The sequence below is a fragment of the Pristis pectinata genome, chromosome 1, assembly GCF_009764475.1.
Source record: "Pristis pectinata isolate sPriPec2 chromosome 1, sPriPec2.1.pri, whole genome shotgun sequence".
NCBI classification, from domain to species: domain Eukaryota; kingdom Metazoa; phylum Chordata; class Chondrichthyes; order Rhinopristiformes; family Pristidae; genus Pristis; species Pristis pectinata.
This window is the reverse complement of record NC_067405.1, coordinates 62,949,331-62,970,481: the sequence shown is the minus strand read 5'-3', so window position 1 is coordinate 62,970,481 and position 21,151 is coordinate 62,949,331. Positions and strand designations below refer to the sequence as shown.

General features: G+C 40.6%; 1 protein-coding gene across 2 annotated transcripts in view; it reads right to left on the bottom strand.

Moving 5' to 3' along the window:
• LOC127578923 (collagen alpha-3(VI) chain-like) overlaps positions 1–21,151 on the bottom strand; it is an 86,804-nt gene that overhangs the window by 1,600 nt on the left and 64,053 nt on the right. For both annotated transcript variants that reach the window (XM_052031502.1, XM_052031509.1), the window contains 3 exons: positions 20,420–21,007; positions 11,793–12,449; positions 9,931–10,500 (listed from right to left, as the gene is read on the bottom strand). In XM_052031502.1, the coding sequence (XP_051887462.1) occupies positions 9,941–10,500; positions 11,793–12,449; positions 20,420–21,007 (1,805 nt within the window). In that variant the 3' untranslated portion in view covers positions 9,931–9,940. The remainder of the gene's footprint in view (positions 1–9,930; positions 10,501–11,792; positions 12,450–20,419; positions 21,008–21,151) is intronic.

Genomic DNA, 21,151 nt, shown 5'->3' with positions numbered 1-21,151 from the left:
TGCTCCAGAAAAAAATAGGAGCAGAAGGAGACCAGCCCATCAAGAAAATTGAGATGAAAGAGACACTAATTCTGCATTGACCCAAATATTTAAACTTTACACCAACTGATACCACCTCAATCTTGAGATGTAAATGTAATCAAAAATAACCATAAGATTTTTAAGCAAAAGTTTTATCTATCATAGTCATACAGCACAGAAACAGACCCTTCGGCTCAACCAGTTCATACCGACCACGATGTCCATCAAAGGTAGTCTCGTTTGCCTGCAATTGCCCCACATCCCTTAAACACTTCCTATCCAGGTACCTACCCAAATGTCTTTTAAACGTTGTGAATATACCTGCCTCAACTACTTCCTCTGCCAGCTCATTCTATTATAGACAGATGTATGTGTGTAATATATAAAATAAAATACACACACTACCCTCTGGGTGAACAAGTTGCCCCTCAGGTCCCTATTAAACCTCTCCCCTCTCACCTTAAACCTGGGTAAGGGAATCAAGAACTAGAGGGCATTCACCCAATCTATGCTACTCATGATTTTATACACCTCCATAAGATTACCCCCTCATTCTCCTACACTCCAACGAATAAAGTCCTAGTCTGCTCAGCCTCTCTATAACTCAGTCCTCCAAGTCCTGGAAACATCCTCATAAATCCTTTCTGCACTCTTTCCAGCGTAATTGCATCTTCTCTATAACAGGGTGACTAAAACCAAATACATTACTCCAAATATGGCCTCACCAATGTCTTGTACAACTGCAACTTAACATCCCAACTCATATACTCAGTGCCCTGACTGGTGAAGGCCAGTGTACCAAAAGCTGCCTTCACCACCCCATCTACCTGTGACACCACTTCCAGGAAACCATGTACTTGTACTCCTAGTTCCCTCTGTTGTACAACACAGCCCAGGGCCCTAGAGTTCACTGTGAAAGTCCTACCCTCATTTGTCTTCCCAAAATGCAACACCTCACATTTATCTGAATTAATCTCCATTTGTCATTCCTCAGCCCACTTGCCCAGCTGAGAAGAATCCTGCCGCAATTCATGATAGTCATCTTCACTGTCTACGACAACACCTATTTTAATGTCGTCTGTAAGCTACTAACCATGCCTTGTACATTCTTATCCAAATCATTGACATAGATGACAAACAACAATGGGCCTAGCACCAACCCCTGAGGCACACCACTAGTCACAGGCCTCCAGTGGTACCTTATCAAAGGCCTTACTGAAGTCCATATAGACTAAGTGTACTGTCCTGTCCTCATCAACCTCCTTGGTCACCTCCAAAAACTCAGTTAAATCCCCCCACGCACAGAGCTGTGCTGACTATCTCTAATCAACCCTCGTCTTTCCAAATGCATATATACCTTGTCCCTCAGAATTCCCTCCAGTAACTTACCTACCACAGATGTTAGGCTTACTGGTCTATCGCTCCTAGGTTTTTCTTTGCAGCCCTCCTTAAGTAAAGACACAACATTAGCCACCCTCCACTCCTCTGGCACATCACCCGTGGCTAACGATGATGCATATATCTAAGCCTGGGCTACCGTAATTTCTTCTCTAGCTTCCCACAGTGTTCTTGGATATAGCTGATCAGGCCCTGGAGATTTATCTACCTTCATACATTTTAAGATATCTAGCACTTCCTCCGCTGTAATGCGGACTATCCCCATCAACTATCTCAAGTTCTGAAGTCTTCATGTCTTTCTCCATGGTAACAACAGAGGAGAAATGATCATCGAGGACCTTGCCTATCTCCTGCAGCACCACACATAGATGTCACTTTGATATTTGAAGGACCCTATTCTCTCCCTTGTTACACTGTTTTGCAACATAGAATCTCTTTGGATTCTCCTTTATCTTCTCTGTGAAAGCTTTCTCATGCCCCCTTTTTGCTCTTCTGATTTCCTCCTTAAGTGTACTCCTGCGTCCCCTATACTCTTCCAGGGACTCACTTGATCCCACCTGACTGTACCTGACACATGCCTCCTTCTGATTTCTGATCAATGTTGAACATTTGGCCAACATTCATTTGGAATTATTTTACATCTATTCACAAGATGAAAATATCACAACCAACACTGACATTTATTGCATAGCCCTAATTGTCCCGGAACTGGGTAAGGACAGCTGATTTCCTTCCCCAAGGGATATTAGTGAGACAGATAGATCTTTAATAACAATCTAGTAGTTTCATGGTTACTGTTGCAGTGATTAAATGTTCTTTTAATTCTGAATTTATCTAATTACTTGAATTTAAATTCCCCAGTTACCATGATGGGATTTGAATTTAAGTCTCTGGATCAACAGCCCCAAATTCTAATTAGGAGTTCTAATTTAAGCACTCCTCACTACTCTATCCACTAGCTAGCCAAGCAGAGAAGCTTCAGTGTACAGTATCTTAAAATAAATTGGCTAGAATTCCACTCTTGAAATTCTGTATGAGGATTAAGATGATACAACATTATGATAGCCATTTGGCCCATAGAGCTCATACTGGCATTTTGTAGGTATAATCTAGTACCATTCACTCTGCTTTGACCACCTTGTTAAACAGAAATTATTTTACCTGAGAGAAAGTACTGTATTTGAATATAAGAGACAAAGTGGGAGAATGAATAATTTGTGGGATGGAGACAGTTAAGTGCAATTCTGGAGGGGGAAGGGACTGAGAGAGATGTTTACGAGGGCAGTTAGGGAGTGTTAACCTACCAGATGAGCTTTTCATCTTCCTAAAAGTTTGTGAATCTTCTTTGTTTCACATCTTGCCATTGGTATTAGTTGAATTTACACACTTGCCTTTACTTTCTTTATATGCATTATAAAGTCGTGAGTTATTTTGGTTCAGGTCCTGGTTCACTTTATAGCTTCATTCTTTAAAGTTGGCAATGTACTATGATTTAAGTATGATCAACTACTTCAAGGAATAAATCTCTTCAGACTGCTTGAGGCCCTTTCAAGAAAAGGGAGAGGCCTGTTAAACTCATTCCAGTGCTGGATAGCCATGGATAAGAGTTGAAAAGAAAAAGTCACTGAAACAGTATAAAAACCCCTACAGACAGCAAGTCATTTAACCACAGTTCTTAGCTGTTGATGGGGCTGCTCTGTTTGATGTCCCCTAATTCCACACACACCTTCTGAGCCCCTGCCTGCTCTCACCCCATCCCTGCTATCTTTTATTGCCTTAATCAGGGTTGCAAGAGCCTTTTATGATCCTTCTGTGAAGGGGTTCCACGTACAAGGACAGAACAACTGTCAGAAAAAGAGCAAATGCAAAAATCTAATTGATATTGATTCCCCCTTGCCTAATAAAAGGTTCTCCCACAGGTAATCTAGAACACTGCCGGACAATTGAACCAGGCTACGGACATTCAGTGAATACACTATCATGCTCAGTCTTAAAATTTCCCCTCTCCACCCTTGTCAAGATTCCAGCTCTTAAGATTAAGCAGTCTATTTAGAAAGATTAAAAACTCAAGAGTTTTCAAAGAGGGAAATTATTAGAGAAGGTTTTCAGGGATAGGATTCGCTCGCATCTGGAAGAGCATGGGATTATTAGGGATAGTCAGCATGGCTTTGTTTGGTGGAGATCCCGTCTCTCAAACTGGATTGAATTTTTTTTGAGGAGGTGACGAAGGTGATTTAGTGAGGGTGGTGCAATGGATGTTGTAAATGTGGACTTTAGTAAAGCTTTCAACTATGTTTCTCCCGATATGCTGATCCAGAAGGTCAAGTCAATAGGGTCCACGGTGTCTTGGTAGATTGGTTTCAGAATTGGCTCGGCCCATAGAAGAAAGAGGACAGTGGTGGAGGGATGTTATTCTGTCCAGAGGTCTGACCAGTGGTGTTCCGCGAGTGTCAGTGCTGGGACCTCTGTCATATATATAAATGATTTGGACAAAAATGCAAATAGGCTGATTATTAAGTTTGCAGATGACAAAAATAATTGACAGAGTTGTGGAGTGTGAGGAAGGTTGTCAAAGGATAAAGCAAGGTATAGATCAGCTGGAAATATGGAAGAGAAGTGGCAGATGGAATTTAATCCGAACAAGTGTGAGGTGTTGCACTTTGGGAGGTCAAATGGAAGAGGAAAGTGTACAGTAAATGGCAGGACCCTTGGGATCATTGATATCAGGAGGTATCTTGGGGTGCAAATCCATAGCTCCCTGAAAGTGGCAACATAAGTAGATAAGGTGGTAAAGAAGGCAGACAGCATACTTTTCTTCATTGGTCAGGGCACTGAGTATAAAATTTGTCAAGTTGTGTTGCAGCTGTATAAGACTTTGGTTAGGCCACATTTGGAGTATTGTGCACAGTTCTGGTCGCCACTTTACAGGAAGGACGTGGTGGCTTTAGAGAGTGTGCGGAAGAAATTCACCAGGATGTTACCTGGACCAGAGTATTTGCCATAAGGAGAGGTTGGACAAACTTGTATTGTTTTCTCTGGACCGTCGGAGGCTGAAGGGTGACCTGAAAAAGTATATAGAATTGTGAGAGGCATAGATAGAGAGGTAGATAGTCTTTTTCCTGGGGTATAAATGTCAACTACTAAAGGGCATAGGTTTAAGGTGAGAGGAGGTAAGTTTGAAGGAGATTTACAAGGCAAGTTTTCTTGTACAGAGAATGGTAGGTGCTTGGATTGCACTATCAGGGAAGGAGATGGAAGCAAATATGAAAGCAATGTTTAAGGGGCATTTAAAGAGGTGCAGGAAGATGGATTAGTTTAAATTGGCATCATCATCAGCTCAGACATTGTGGGCTGAAGGGCCTGTTCTTGTGCTGTACTGTTCTATGTTCTATATAAAATGGTTCTAATCTAAAGCAGAGTAGGTTTTCTTTGATTTTAATTACAGGCAACGTGCATATTTGTGAAGGGTATCATTGGTCTGGCAACTCGCATGACTAGTCTGCTTTTGTTTGATGGATGCAGTTTTTCATTTTACATAATTAAGTCCATTGGGGAATTGTTACTGGATGGAGCAAGAGAGATCCGCTAGTTAGAAATGGTAAGCCCCTAAGCTGCAATACTTTATCACAGTCCTGAGAGTGTGATAATATTTTAATAGGATCATTATGTTTGAGGCTGTAAAAAGTTATTAAAGATTAAGTTGATTAAAAATCAAAATATTAATTGATTTCTGGAGAGTCAAATTCATAGGGAAAAATTTAGGCAACTTCAATTTTAAATTAGAGCACTGCTCCCTTATTAATCCAGTAAATAAAGGTATTCCATAATTGGTTTTGAGCCATTTAGAACAGGAATATTAGCAGTTATTATAATAAGTTATTCTCAATACTGAATTTGACAAAAGCTTTTATGTTCAACATGTATGCAACATTACATAAGACCTAGGATTTATTGCTGGTGAAGTGCATTCCTTTCCTAGTTTTCCAGATTTAGGAAAAAAATAGGAATTTCTTATGACTCAGTTTTGCCCTTGACAGCTCTGCAAGGAGCCATAATAAATGGGCCACATGTTCTCTGGTGATTACCATATCCCCTGAAGCTTTGGCATATTTTTCCTTAAAGATAAAGAATTGGTGACTCCTGCCAGGATAACAAATTATACCGTGGAACTGAATCAGAAGTCACTTGAGATACAAATACCAGCTTTCTGCCATAAAGGAAGAAGGCTGAATTTTAATTTATTGCAGTGCTTGGGTTTGGAAGCAGGCAGGGTTTAAGTACTGCAAGTGGCAGCGTGTCAGGTCCCATCAGTTCTGCATTTAACCTAGGTATGCCAGGTCATTTGTGAACTACTGCTTCAAGAGAGATGAGTTGGCAATCTTAATATGTTAGTCACTAAGATGGATCAGATATAATAACACTTTGATTGTGGGTATGTCAGTTTCCAAAGCTTTCTGGAAGGCAAGAGCACAGCAGTAATGAAGACTGAAGGATTATCAAGAAAATCAGTCAGGTGGTAAAGTGGCCTCACTGCTGCTTTTTTTTTGAATAGCCCTGTGAAAAACTTTAACATACAACGGTACAGCACAGGAACAGGCCCTTCAACCCACAATGTCTGTGCCAAGCATGACGACAAATTAAACTCATCCATTCTGCCTGCACATGATCCATATCCCTCCCTTCCCTGTATATTCATGTGTCTATCTAAAAGGCTTTTGAACGCCACTAATGTATTTGCTTCCACCACGTCCCCTGGCAGCGCATTCCATGCACCCTCCAAGCTCTGTGTACAAGAAAAAACTTGCCCCACCCATCCTCTTTAAACTTTCCCGCACTGACCTTAAAGCTATGTCCTCTAGTATTCTATAGTTCTACCCTGGGGAAAAAAATGCTGGCTGTCAACCCTATCTGTGCCTCTCATAATTTTGTAAACTTCTATCAGGTCTCCCCTCAGCCTCCAATGCTCCAGAGAAAACAATCCAAGTTTGTCCAACCTCTCCTTGTAGCTCATACCCTCTAATCTTGCATCCTGGTAAACTTTTTCTAAACCGTCTCCAAAGCCTTGACATCCTTCCTGTAATGGGGTGACCAGAACTGCATGCAATACTCCAAATGCGGCCTAATAACCCCAAAATTTTATACATCTGCAACAGGACTTCCTGACTCTTGTACTCTATGTCCCTAGCATGAAGGCAAGCATGCCATACACCTTCTTTACCACCCTATCTACTTGTATTGCCACTTCCATGGAGGTATGGAATTGGATTCCAAAATCTCTCTGTCCACTAATGCTGTTAAGAGTCGTTCATTAACTGTATACTTTCCCCTTACATTTGACCTCCCAAAGTGCAATGCCTCACACTTCCCAGATTAAATTCCATCTGCCATTTCTCAGTCCACAACTGTATCCTGCTGAATCCTTTGACGACCTCCTTCACTGTCTGCAGCTCCACCAATTTTTGTGTCACTAACTAACCAACCTATCTAAATTTTTGTCCAAGTCATATCTATCTATCTAAATATCACAAACAGAGGTCCCAGCACTAATCCCTATGGAACACCACTGATCACTGACCTCCAGCCAGAATAACACCTTTCCACCACTACCCTCGTTCTTCCATGGACAAGCCAATTCTGAATCCAAACTACCAATTCACCATGAATCCCGTGCATCTTAATCTTCCAGATCAATCTACCATGATGGACGTTGTCAAAACCTTTACTAAAGCCCATGTAGATAACATCCACTGCCTTACCGTCATCATTCACCTTGGTCACCTCCTCAAAAACCTCAATCAAGGCATGACCTGCCCCACACAAAGCCATGCTGACTGTCCCTAATTGGCCCATGTTCTTCCAAATGTGAGTAAATCCTATCCTTAAGAATCCTCACTAATAGCTTCCCTACCACTGATGTGAGGCTCACCAGCCTATAATTTTGTGGATTATCTCTATTTCCCTTAAACAAAGGAGCAACATTGGCCACTCTCCAGTCCTCTGGGACCTTGGCTGCAGCTAGAAGGGATACAAAGATCTTAGTCAAAGCCCCAGCAATCTCCTCCCTTGCCTCTCTCAGACCCTGGGGATTTATCCCCCTTAATGGTCTTCAAGACACCTAACACCATCTCCTTGATCTCAAAATGCCCTAGCATATTACAATACCCCACACTGATCTCACTATCCTCCATGCCCTTCTCCTTAATGAATACTGATGCAAGGTACTTGTTCAGTATTTTGCCGACAAAGGATCCACGATGGGAGCTAACTTGGTAATGTTTGGTTTTAAATATTATAGAGTTCCTATCAGTCACATAAACATGGGTGCTGCTTATACTGGCTTGGTTTGGAACAAGACCATGATGAGCAGCTGAAGGATCTGCAAGAGAACATGCTACCCCTTGAATACCCATGGCTTCAAGTGGAGGAGGCATTCTACCAAAGGGACTGGCTTGAAGGAGGCGATGTTCACCACATAGGGCAAACAGAGGCTAAGCTGATAACTAGTACAATATAATAACTTCAGATTTGTGTATTTTTCCATACCATTGTGAGCTGACGGCCAGTTAGAAACCTGTCACTAACATTGTGGCCCTGCACAAATGGAAATGAAATGCTTCTGCTTTTTGCATTGGAGGCCCTGCTCCCTTCCTTGTGTCCGATTAAAACCCAATTTAACTACAGCTAGCATTCCCAGACAGACATTTTGTTTGTGGAATTGGTATCCTAAGTTATTTTAAATTGCTCTGTGATTCTATCAACGTCTTCACACAAGAGGATGGTGAGTATGTGGAATGAGCTGCCGGAAGTAGTAGTAGAGGCAGGTATAATTACTATGTTTAAAAGACATTTGGACAGGTACATGGATAGGAAAGGTTTTGGAGGGATATGGGCCAAATGAATGGACTAACTCAATAGTCAACTTGGTTGGCATGGAAGAGTTGGGCTGAAGGGCCTGTTCGCATGCGGTATAACTGTGATTCTGACTTATTACTTGTATGTGTGCATCTATGCAGTGTGAATGTGATTCTGTGTGTGTCCGTTTGTGTGTGCATATTTGTAGGCCTAAGTGCACATACATTTGTCTTTAACTCCATATGTATCTGAGTGTATCAGTATGCCAATTTGTGTGTGTGTGTGTGTATGTTTGTATTGTATCATGGGCCATTCAAACTTTCATCACCTCCACCCATGCTTTCCGTCAATTATCAGTCCGGGTCCCTCGTGAAAACAAATTTAGTTTTGCATCAGACTATGATAAACATTTCAAAGTTTTGCATCTTGTGCAGTCAGATCAACAAACTGACTCAATTTTTTCACCAAGATGCACCAAAAGCATCTCATCAACATTACAACACCATGTCGAGGCTTCTTTGATAGTACATTACAAACCCACAACCTGCTACTGCACAGAAGGGCAAGAAAGGTTGATACATGGAACTATCACCCTTCCAAGTTAAACACCTTCCTGACTTGGAAATAAATCGCTGTTCGATCAACTGTGCTGGGTCAAAATACTAAAGCTCCTGCTGAACAACACTGAAAGCATCTTTAATACATGAGCTGGAGCACTTTAAGAAGGCAATTCACAATCACCTTCAAGGCCACTTGAGAAAACACTAAATGCTCTCAATGTCAGCCATACCTACAACTCGTGAAGAATAAAAAAAAATGTTGAACGACATTGAACTAACCTCAAACAGTTCAGTTACTCTGTGGTAGAGACATTCAGCATTGTGCTGATTCTAGACATCTTGAGCACCAATCACAAATGATTTCTCAACTTGCATGGCTGCGTGCAAACTTTGTTTTGAATGTAAATGGCCAAGGGGGTAACACATTCACCCAGTTATATATTTCTCAAAATGAAACAGTCAACTGAACACCCTTTATAGGATTTGATAAAATATAATCAATATAAAATGGCAACCACTGGCAGTGGCAGAATATAATTGTCACTTGCATCATATGTTGCTAAATGATAATGACTAAAAAATATATTGGGGCTGCTTTGAATTGGTATAACTAAAAGTCTAACAACATTTAGGTTATTATTTTGTTATTATTTTTCTCAAACAAAATCTCTTCCCTGTTTTTTCTGTATGGTTAAACTGAGACCCACCTCTATCCAAACCTTAGTTCAGCAAGGGGCAGAGATTTTTGCAACAGTTTAATTCCTGTTCCCTGCAGAAGCATTTCCATCCTCCCTCAATTATGCAATGAATATTTTTTGTGTTAGCTTTGCTTCTCACTTCAGTCTTACCTATGTCTTGGACTATGGACCTTGGCCTACGTTACTATTGAAGGTTATTGTTTAACCTAAGAATACCCAATTACCAGCTGTCGTACTACTGAATCTTCTTCACCTGTGCTACATATTAGCCTTCCTTCTGAAATTCACCATGCATCATTGTGTCTTTTCATTAAGTTTGCAACTAATATTCTACTTATCTGATGATTTAAGAATTCTTTGTTCTTTTAATCAATGGTCACACCTTGTTTAAAAATCCTTACCTTGAAATGGTTAAACTGAAATTGATTTCAGCATTGATATCAACCGTTGTTGGAAAGTTGGTATAGTGTGAAAGGTTTTTAATACAATGAGAAAATCAGGGGAATATGCAATCCGCCGTAGCTCTGATGGATCAACATTCTTAGCTCCGATTGCAATGGGCACAATATGAGCTTGCTTTACTATGTCTGCTGCTGAGTTAACATCATCCATGGACCTCCCAGCAGTAATAAGCACCAGAATCTGCTTAGCTCCAGCATCTTGTCTACTGCCAGCAGATGTGGTAAAGATATTTCTTGTGACATACTCTAGTGCAGCGCCAGTGTTGAGGACTCTTCCTGTTTTACGTCTAATCTGCGTTGTCGCATCCAAAACTTCATCCTTGCTTGCATACGTATTGAATGCAAATTCAGTTTTTGCATCAGAGCTGTACTGTACCACGGCAACTTGATCTTTGTCAGGTCCAATGTCAAGCTCCTGAATTACTCTAATAAGAAATTGACGGATGAGAGGAAATGCTTTCCCCATTCCAATGGTGCCATCAATTAGGAAGACAATATCTTGCCTCATGGCTGCAGGATGTAAACAAATACAAGATGAACATACATAAATTTAACTAAAAATGCAAACCATGTCACAATGTTACAAAAGAAATATGTAAATATATCAATTTCAGCATTGCCCATTGCTATCCAGCCTGCTTTATTTATCAACTCTCTTCCAAAATCTGGCTGTAATACTTTTCTCTGAGCAATTCCTGAATGTCTAGTGGGCATTTTCATCCCTGATTGCACCTCAACAGCATTTCATTGTAAGCTGCATATTATGGAAGTGAGTGAGAAAATTTCAAAAGTACATTTTTAATATTGTTTGCTTGTTTGTGTATCTTTTTTTCAATGGATACATTCATCTGAATACTCAGTGTGAAGGTAAAACTTAAGTAGCTAAGTCTGAAGGTTGGGTTCGGTTCATAAAATTATTTGTTCAGAGTAGGCCAAAATTAGTGGTAGCATCATTTAGGATTTTAAAATAAGGAAAGATCTTCAGATGTCCCTTGCCAGGCTCAAATCCATTCAGCCAGAAAGAGGCTGAAAGAGGTGACCTCCAAAAGTAATGAATCAGGAGGAATTCATATTTGGCCTTTAATGCTCACTAAAAGTGACACTATCACCTGCTATTGGTACCTATTTCCATACACTGAAGTCGATGGAACAGAATGTATGCAGGTACCATTGAACACACTTCACACTGATAACCAAAGAACTTCCACTAAAACTGCCCCAAGAATTTCCAAGTCTCAGTGGTTCAAAATAAAAGATAATTTTGTCCTGCTGTCTGATAAGTAGCAACTATATTCAAATCACTTAAATGATCCATGCATAATGCATGCTATTTACATGTAATGCAATAATTTGGTTAATTGATGTATGAAATTGTCTGAACTAATTTACCAACTAACTGCACAAGAAATTAATTATTTCATGTTGTGTTACACATCAACAGGATATGGGCATTGCGGCAATGGTAGCATTTATTGTCCATCCATAATTGGTCCCGCATGGAGTCAACCACATTTTTAGGACTGCAGTCAGAAATAAGCCAGACTGGGTAAAGATGACAGATTTCTTTCTCTGAATGACATTACTGAACCAGAAGGGTTTTTGCCACAACCCAGCAATTCCATTATCACCATTATTGTTGTATTTTTAATTACTTGAAACTTGCCAGCTTCTGTGCTGGGATTCGAACCATGTCTCTGGATTAATGATTCAGACCTCTGGGCGCAAATCTATAACTTTAACCACAATGCCACTGTGATCTTGTAATACAGTAATAATTAAAGTGTAAAACCTCATTTGTGTACCTTCAGCACTGGTAACTTCTATTTCTCCAGGAATTAGTGCTTCTTCATTAATGACTCTTGACTCTCTGATAGTCACAGTGGGAGCACTCAGTGTTGACAACGGTGTCATCACCCGTTCCTGTACATTTGGCAAATTTTGGAATTCCTTTACACTGAAGACCAAATTGGGATTGGTTGCAATTTCGTTCAGCTGCACAAGGCTGGCATTCCCGACTCCAACTGCAAATGTTGCTATGGCAGCTCGCTTGAGTGCATCTGCATATGGTTTAATATCATCCACTGATCTCCCACCAGTGAACAGCACAAGAAACTGGGGAACTCTGTGCTCTTTTCTGCCTCCTGCATCTTCAGTGAAGAGGTTCCTTAAAACAAAGTCCAGTGCAGCACCAGTATTAAGTGTGGGGCCCCCTTTCAGTTTGAGTCCTTTGACGTGACTCAGAATTTCTGCTTTCGTTGAGTATGTATTAAGGTAGAACTCCGTTTTGGTATTGTGACTGAACTGTGCCAGACCTACCCTTACTCTGTCACTTCCAATATCAAGATTCTCGATTATATTGCTGATAAATTCATGCACGAGAAATAAGTTGGTGCTCCCGACGTTGTCTGAGCCATCAATAAGGAATACAATATCTCTCTTGTTCACTTCCTCAGGCAAAACTGGAAAAGAATACAAAGTGTAAGCCACAGCAGATCATATAAAATGGAACACAATTGTATGCATTCAGGAAAATTTGCTTTTACCAGTGGTAAATATCTACCACAAGAGTGCCGTTAATGCTTAAAGCATAACAAATTGGACAGGATCGTAAATATACTCTAGAAACTATAGAACTCTTAACTATTAGTTTCCATGTGTCTGCCTCACATTAAAAGAAAATTGAAATAAATAATACAAGATTGAGTCAACAGCATTGAAATGTGCTTGAAAAATGGAGTGATTAATAGCACTCCAGACCATCAGGAAGCCTGCAACCTTGATGAATCTACCTGCTCTTCTACTCTGGAAGAAGATGATGAAATACACTCTCCTGGTGTACAAAGCATCTGCAACCTTTCTGTGGTTCCATTGCTCTCAAACATTAATATCCATCTGGCAATATGGAAAATTGTGCAGATATGTCCTTCACAGAAAGAAAGATAAATATAATCTGGATAATTACTGCTCTTTCAGTCTACTTTCAATCAGCAGCAAAGTGATGGAAGATGTTGTTGACACTGTTATCAAGGGACTGGATCGGCTGGGACTGTTTCCTGGAGCATAGTAGGCTGAGGGGCGACCTTACGAGATTTATAAAATCATGAGGAGCAGAGATAAACTGGACGGTCAGTCTTTTTCCCAGGGTGGGGGAGTCTAAAACTAGAGGACATAGGTTAAAGGAGAGAGGGGAAGGATTTAGAGGACCTGAGAGGCAAGTTTTTCACAAAAAGGTGGATGTATGGAAAGAGCTGTCAGCGGAAGCTGTAGAGGTGATGTTTAAAATACATTTGGACAGGATTGTGGATAGGAAAGGATAGAGGGATATGGGCTAAATGTAGGCAAATAGACTGCTCAGGAAGGCACTTTGGTCATCGTAGATGAGCTGTGCTATATGACTCTTATCACTCTATGGCACTTATCAATGACCTGCTGACCAATGTGCACGTTGGGATTCACCAGGATCACTCAGCTTCAGACCTTATTACAGCCTTGGTCAGAACATTGACCAAGGAAGTTGAATTCCAGAGGTGAGATAAAATCCATTTGACTGGTGTTGATCAACTGAAGTCAATGGGCATAAAGGGAATAAAAATCCTATGGTCCCCCAAAAGAAGGTGGTTGTGGTTGTTGGAGATTAATCAAACCAGCTTGAGGGAATTTCTCAGGGCATTGTCCTAGCCCCAATCTTATTTAGCTGATTAATTAATGAACTTACTTGCATCATTAGGTCAGAGGTAGGGATGCTCACAAATGATTGTAAAATGTTGATTTCCATTCTCAACTCCTCAGCAAATGTAGCAGTGCACACATGCATGCAGCAAGACCAGAAACAGGTAGGGGGCAATAAGTGGCGAGTAACATTTATGGCACAGAAGTGCCAAAGAGTGACCATCCCTAACAATAGTGAGTCTGACCACCTACCTTTTAATAGTGTCATTACACTCATTGAGTCACCCAGCATCAACATCCTGCTATCATCATTGACCAGAAATTCCACTGGACCAGTCACATAATACTGTGATTACAAGAGCAGGTCAGAGACTTGGAACTCTGCAGTAAATGACTCAACTCCTGACACCCCTTTCCACTATCTACAAGGTACAAGTCAGGAGTGTGGTGGAATACCTTCCACGAGCCTGGATGAGCGCAGCTCGGACAACGCTCAAGCAGCTCAACACGCAGCGGGACTTTCAGTGGAGATGATGCAGACATCCCTGAGGGGTGACCCTGAGCAGGTGTTATCCTAGAAGTAACTAGATTTGGAGTGCACCCTTTCTTTATCGGCCGACTGAAGAGTAAAGGAACAGATGGAGTGGCAATGGCAAAACCAATAATGCTGTATTTCTGAGAGAACAGCAGATTCATATACTGCGGACCCATTTTCACTCACAAGGGGCAGCGTCTCATCGGTCCATTAATTCCACTAGAGACAGAGGGATTGATTATTGGAGAGTCTTGAGATCCTAAAGTCTCCTTTGAACCCGTTAGCTAGACCCCAGATGTTGGCTTGGATGCAGCATGCAGATGTTGGCTGGATTCTGTCTGTGCTAAAATACAACCTGAGACATCAGCCCTCAGATGCTATGTTATGGTTGGGTCCACAAGTGTTGAAAAGGAGCGAGCTACCATTTTGATACTGGAAGGAGTAGTTTCCCAGTGCCATGCAAAACCTACTGCAAGTCTGGTGATGGCTCCCTGCACCCCCCTCCCCCCAAGCTTTGTAACATTGAACCACAGACCTTCCAACAAGCCTGCAACTGCACCAACCATTAACTGGGCAAGCCCAGCAGCCACCTTTAGAGGCAGGCTTACTGAAGTTCTCGTGCGAAACCTTTGGTGTATGACCTTGCTCCCTGGGGAGGTGACTCCTATTTCACCAGTTCAGGTAGGCCCCTGCCTGGTGACTTGCCACATATAGTAACCCTCCTCTATGGGCTGAAGTATAAAAAGTGAACTGGAAGCTGTAAGTCTCAGATTCAATGACAGTGTGCCTTCATCATCACTCTTGCTGCTAAACCATGATGAGTGGGGAGGTCTTAGCTACTTCAAAGGAGAAAGATGTGTGTAGGGTTATGGTGAGGACAGTGAGAGGTGCAAGCTTACACCATCTGCAGTCAGTGAACTGGAAGAGGTCACAGGCTGATGGATAAACAACAGTGGAAGGATTAAGGTTAGAAAACACAGTCAGCTTCAGTGGTTTCAGCCCCGCTGCTGGCCATGGACTTCATTGTGGCTGTTCCAGTAGGTGCTGTGGAGTGAGATGCTACAGTCGCTCACACCCCCAATTCATTGCTACCGGTGCAGGTCATGTGCCACTCGTCATGCAAAGGACAGAGAAGTGTATGTGACTGTCACACAGTTTGTTTGGGTAATATGCCTATCATGGTTGAATAGCTGGCAGTATGTGCAAGCTGTAAAATGTAGGTGTGAGGCTTGAAGTAGTGAATAAGTGTATGAGCATGTGGTGGGATATGCAAATGTTAAATCCAATAAGTTATTGATAGATGAGTGTTGGGGATGTATAGCATGCAGCTTGTGGTGGGAGATGATATTTGCAAATGTATTTGCTAAACTAAACCAAGCATCTGAAAGATCATTGATGTATTTGAAGCATTGCATCCAGAATATAAGGGCTGCACTCCTGTGGTTTACCTTGACGGCTTTCTCCTCCCAGGCCTGCTTTAATGTGTGGCTGGATTGTTTTCTGATCTCTTATGAGCAGAGTATCTCTCTCTACCTTTCCATTATTTACCAAGGTCTCCAGCAATGAAAATATGAGGACCTGATTATGCGAAGTTCTGTCATGACTACTAAGATCTCTAGAAAGCTTCCAGTGCTTGATCCAGCCATAAGCCACATCTCCTGTAAAAGATGCACCATGGCTTCACTCAGTGCCAGCCAGCTTGTACTGGTGAACAGCATCAGGTTCAGACAAGAAACAGCACTGGATGATGAAGAGGCAGCATAAATTTCTGGGTGCTTCTAGGTTAGGACAAATGGCAACAGGTTAATTATGCATTATGATCCTGGCACCAATTTTCCTGTGTTATCCATTTTAGCCTCCTACATTTCTCAAATGTGGATCAGAGAATTAGAAGCATGAAATCAAAATTTTCAGCTGACTTAAAAATAGGGAGCTAGTGAGGAGGATTTTATTGGTTCATAGCCAAGCTTGAGATTTGGTAGTTATCAAATTAATTTTAATGCAGCGAAATATGAGATGTAGTTTGGCAGATGAATGAAAAGCTATATACATAAAGTTCTTTCTACTTAAAAAGAAGTGGTGATACTTTTAAGATACCTAAATCATTATAAGTGAGAGAGAGAGAGAGTGTATATTCTTCCCTGGAGGTTTAGCTGTGATTATAACCTGTTCTGCCTTGCACTGGTACATCAGTTAAGCATTCAGTTCCCTGAGTCCAGGTGTGAAAGTAACTTGTGTTTATTATCTGTACTGTTACCTGGATAACTTTGCCAAATTAGCCAGTTGCACTGATTGTGTCAGGCACTTTCTTATCAATATGCCTTCCTGGTACTTTCACCTCTACCTGGGTTCAGTAGGACAGCTGCTTTTTCATTAGAAGGTAGTTTATTGTACAAAATCTCCACTTTGCCACTTTGACAAACAGCAAAGTATCCACCAAATTCAGCTAATTCCTCTTAATTCTGTCATGATGTGAAATAAATTGGATTGTCCACAGTTGTTTCTGGAATAAAAAATATCACCCAGACAGCATTTCAGAAGCAGTGCAAAAGCACTCAGAGATAGAAAATTATGCCCATGGAGAAGTAATGCAAGAGGGAAAAATTTCAGATTCTTGGGGCATTGGGACCAATTCTCAAGGAAATTAGTTCAATCAGACCAGACTCTGTTTGTGGTGAGAGAGTAATTCACAGAGAATTGGACCTACTTTGGCAAAAGGAAGGGAATTAGAAGAAAGCAGAAAGAGAGATAAATGAGATCCGATGAGAGTGAGGTAAGCAATAGAATCAGAAATATTCCTAAAATTAGCATTGACTAAAGTACATCGATGCCCATATGGTAACTAATAAGGCAGATGGGTTCAGATACAATTTGCTAAATGGGATAATGACATGGTTGCACAGAGATATGCCCCTAACAATTCCAGGAAAGGAAAGTTAATATTCCTAGTTATTAAGTATTAAAGGAAAAAAATGTTGTGAAATCAAGGATGATTTTACAGTTCTGAATGGAAAGGACATACTGGATGGTTCCAGAACTTAATCCATTTAATTTAAAAATAAGGAAGAGAGGGGGAGCTGTTGCTATGATTTTATTGTTGAACATGAACAGTGAGAAGGAGATGGGGGAAATTCCAAAGGGCTGTACACAAATAGTGTGGCAATATTAGGCAACATGAATTACCCTAATGCTAAGTGGGGGAAAACATCGAAGAGGCGCCTCAGATGTACATACAGGAATAAATTTCTCAATTGGCAGTCTAAATGGGAAGAAAACAGTGTTGAATCTAATTCTGCGGACTGAGCTCAGACTACAACTAACATAATTCGATTTAGATCAAATATGGAAAGAGAACAAAAAATATTGAAAGTAAAGATGCTCAGCAAGGGAAGGGCTAATTTCAGTGATACAAGAGATCTAGCATAGATTGACTGGAAAAAGTCAAAGGCAGGGTTATGCAGTAATACAGTACTGGAAATCATGCAGGGAAGAGATAATTAAAGTACAAACGAGGCATATTGCTTTGAAGGGAAAGGTAGAACATTCAAAGATAATATGTTCTGGATGGCAAAGAACATAATTTTAGGTAAATCAGAAGAAGATATCTTATGGCAAATGAAAGAAACAAGATTCAGTTAATAACCAGAGAGAATTAGGAAATACAGAAGGGAATTGAAAAGTTTATACACGAGGCAAAGATTAGCAGACATTAAATTGAAACCTAAAAAACGTTGCATTCCTCAGAAAGTCAACAGGAATCTTAATGCCCAGGCAGTAGACATAGCTGTTGCACTGTGCTTTTGCATTTAAGAGACAAGGGGAATTACTGACATTAGTAATTAACAGAGAAAATACATTACAATAATTAATAATAATGAATGTTGAAGTCATTTGGGATACATCCTAGGTTTCTGAAAGAAGCAGAGGCTTAAAAAAAAGGAACCATTTGTCACATTTTGCAAACCTTACTGGATACAAAAGTAGTGCTGGAAGAACAGAGGGTCGGTAATATTATATACTATTGAGGAAATGGGTAGGGGAACACCTGAGAAGCTTCAAGCCACTCAGCCTGACATTGGTAATGGGAAAGATATTGAGACCATTATCATTAGAAACATAAATATTTGGGAAGGTGTAGGTTAATCAAAGAGAGCAGCATGAAATTGTTAAAGATACAAAAAGCACAGGGTGTTGTACTGCTGATCAGTGATACCATTAAGGCAGTACTCAGGAATGATATCCTGGAGGGAATCAGCCAATGAGGCCATATGTGTAGAACCTAGAAATAAGAAAGAGGCAATTACTTTGGGTTATACTATGGGCCCCCTAATAGACAACAGGAATTAGAAGAGCAGATATGTAGACAAATCACAGTAGGTTGTTAGAAACAACAGGGTACTAGTAACTTTCCCAATATCAACTGGGATTACCTTTGTGTAAGGGCTCTAGATGGGGTGGAATTCTTAAAATGCATCCAATAAGTTTTTGTTTGTAAAGCAGTATGCAGAGAGCCCGACACGGTGGGGGGCTGGACTCAACTTTGTAACAGGGAATGAGGAAGGACAGGCAGTGGAAGTGTCTGCATAGGAACCTTTTGAGAACTGACCATTGTTTGGTATGATATAAATGGTCCCAGCGTTAGTGTCTTAAGTTGGGGGAGGATCTGGTGAAAGTGCAGCTGTTAGAGGAAAAAAAACATTTGATAAGTCAGAAGCATTTAAAGGCGAGATAGTAATAGTTCAGAGTCAGGGTGTCCCTGTAAGGGTAAGAGGAAAAGATGGTGAGATTAGGGAACCTATCAGTTATATGGAATTGGTATTAAATGAGACTTTGAAGTTTATAGGACATATAGGAGAGAACTGACAAGTGTTTGTGGCTGGGTCGCTGTCAGCACTTAAGAAGTGCTGAGATGAGCACTTGAATTGCCTAGGCACAGAAGGCTATGAACCAAGTGCTGGGAGATGCGATTTAATACAAAGTGTGCTCACTGGTCATCATGGATGCATTGGGCCAAATGGCCTGCTTCCATGCTGTATGACTCTACTAGGAATTCTTTGATATGATAACAGAAGATTGTCAGCATAATGTTGTATGTGATAGTTAATGAGTTTGTGAAGGCATTTGAAAAATATATACAAAGTTTGTGAAGAAGCAGGAAACTGAGAATTAAAAGAAAGGTGGAGTATACATATAAAATTGTATCCATGATCGGAGGCAGATGATAGATGTTTTTAGAGAGGGTTTTGCAAGTTTGGTTCCACGGGGTGCAGTGGTGGGTCTATTGTCCTTTTGTAGTTTATTGGCAAAGTCAATTCTAAGACAGAGAATAATTATAGATTTCAGGATGATCTGGGCCATATGGTGAAATGCACAAAATCATCCCAGATGGAGTCAATGGGGAGTGGTGTGAAATGATGTATTATGGGAGTACCCTGTAGTTGACTTGCTCTTCAACATTGCAAATCAGCAGGAAAACACAAATGTATGTTTACATAAATCCTTATTAGTGGTAGGAAAAGTGGATGAACTTTTGGTGTACTTGGCTTTATAAACAGAACATTAGAATGTAAAAGAAAAACAAATATCATTTTTAGAACCTTTTAAGTTGCTGCCTAAACCTAATTGAGAATATCAAGTCCAATTCTGAACACCACACTTCAAAAAAGATAAAGTCCCTTTTGTACTCTTACAAAGGAAGTTTCACAAGATATAATGAGAGATGGAAGATCTCATTTATTAGAAGAGTTTGGGGGAAAAGGATGGGATTGTTTTCCATGAAGCAGAGAAAATTGAGGATGACCCAATTAAGGTTTTCAACATGCAGAGAGATTTTGATAACTAGATGGAGAAAATTTATTTGCCCTGGTAGGAGTGCCAATAGCTAAGTTTAAAATCATTGGCTAAAGGGTGAGAATTATTTTCTTCTTAGTGTCAGGATCTGGAATATTTGACCTGAAAGGTGGTGGAAGCAGATTTCATAAATAACTTTAAAAAAGACGGATAGGCGCCTGAGCGACTTTAGGGATTGCAGACAAAAAATAGGATGTGAAACTAAGTATGGTAATTCCTTCAAAGAGCCAACACTGTTGCGATGAGTCAAATTGCCTGCTTCTGTATGTGAAGTTTTGATGATTCTATAATTCTGTGATCACACAATTCAAGAATTTAGAAACAACCCAGCTAATTAGCACATAGAAAAGTCATGCTCGATCAAAGATATTTTACCTTCAGTATTTACAGCAGTTGCATCCTCAATAATAACTATGGTTTTAACCTTGGATATCAGTTCTTTTTCAATAGTTGGCAATTCTTGGAAATTGCTCAATTTCAAAACAAGGCTGGGTTCATGCACGATCTGTTGCAGCTCCGATGTGTCTGCACTGTTGGCTCCGATAGCAATGGGCACAATACCAGCCTGTCTCACTCCCTCCGCTGCTGGCCCAACATTGTCCCTGGATTTCCCAGCAGTGATGAGCACCAGGATTTGTGCGGCTCCAGCATCCCTTCTACTGCCTGCCGCTGGGATGAAGACGTTCTTTGTGACGAAGTCCAGGGCTGCACCCGTGTTGAGGGTTCTTCCCTTTTTCAGTTTCAATTTTACCACTGCATTCAGAATATCATCTTTTGTTGAATGAACACTGAGGCCAAATTCAAGTTTTGAGTTGAGACTGTATTGTACCACAGCAACTTGATCTTTGTTAGGTCCAATATCAAGCTCTTGGATTACTTTCTTCAGAAATTCGCGGACTTTTTGAAATGATCTCCCCATTCCAGAGGAGCCATCGATTAGGAACACAATATCTCTCTTCCTGGCTGCAAAAATTTAACATGAATTTGAATACAAATTATGTAATTAACTTCTAAATTGAGAGATGAAATATGGACATTAAAAAATGTGTAGATTTTGAGGGGCATAACACAGAGCAATTGCATGGAATGGCAAGTTTTTTGGGGGTT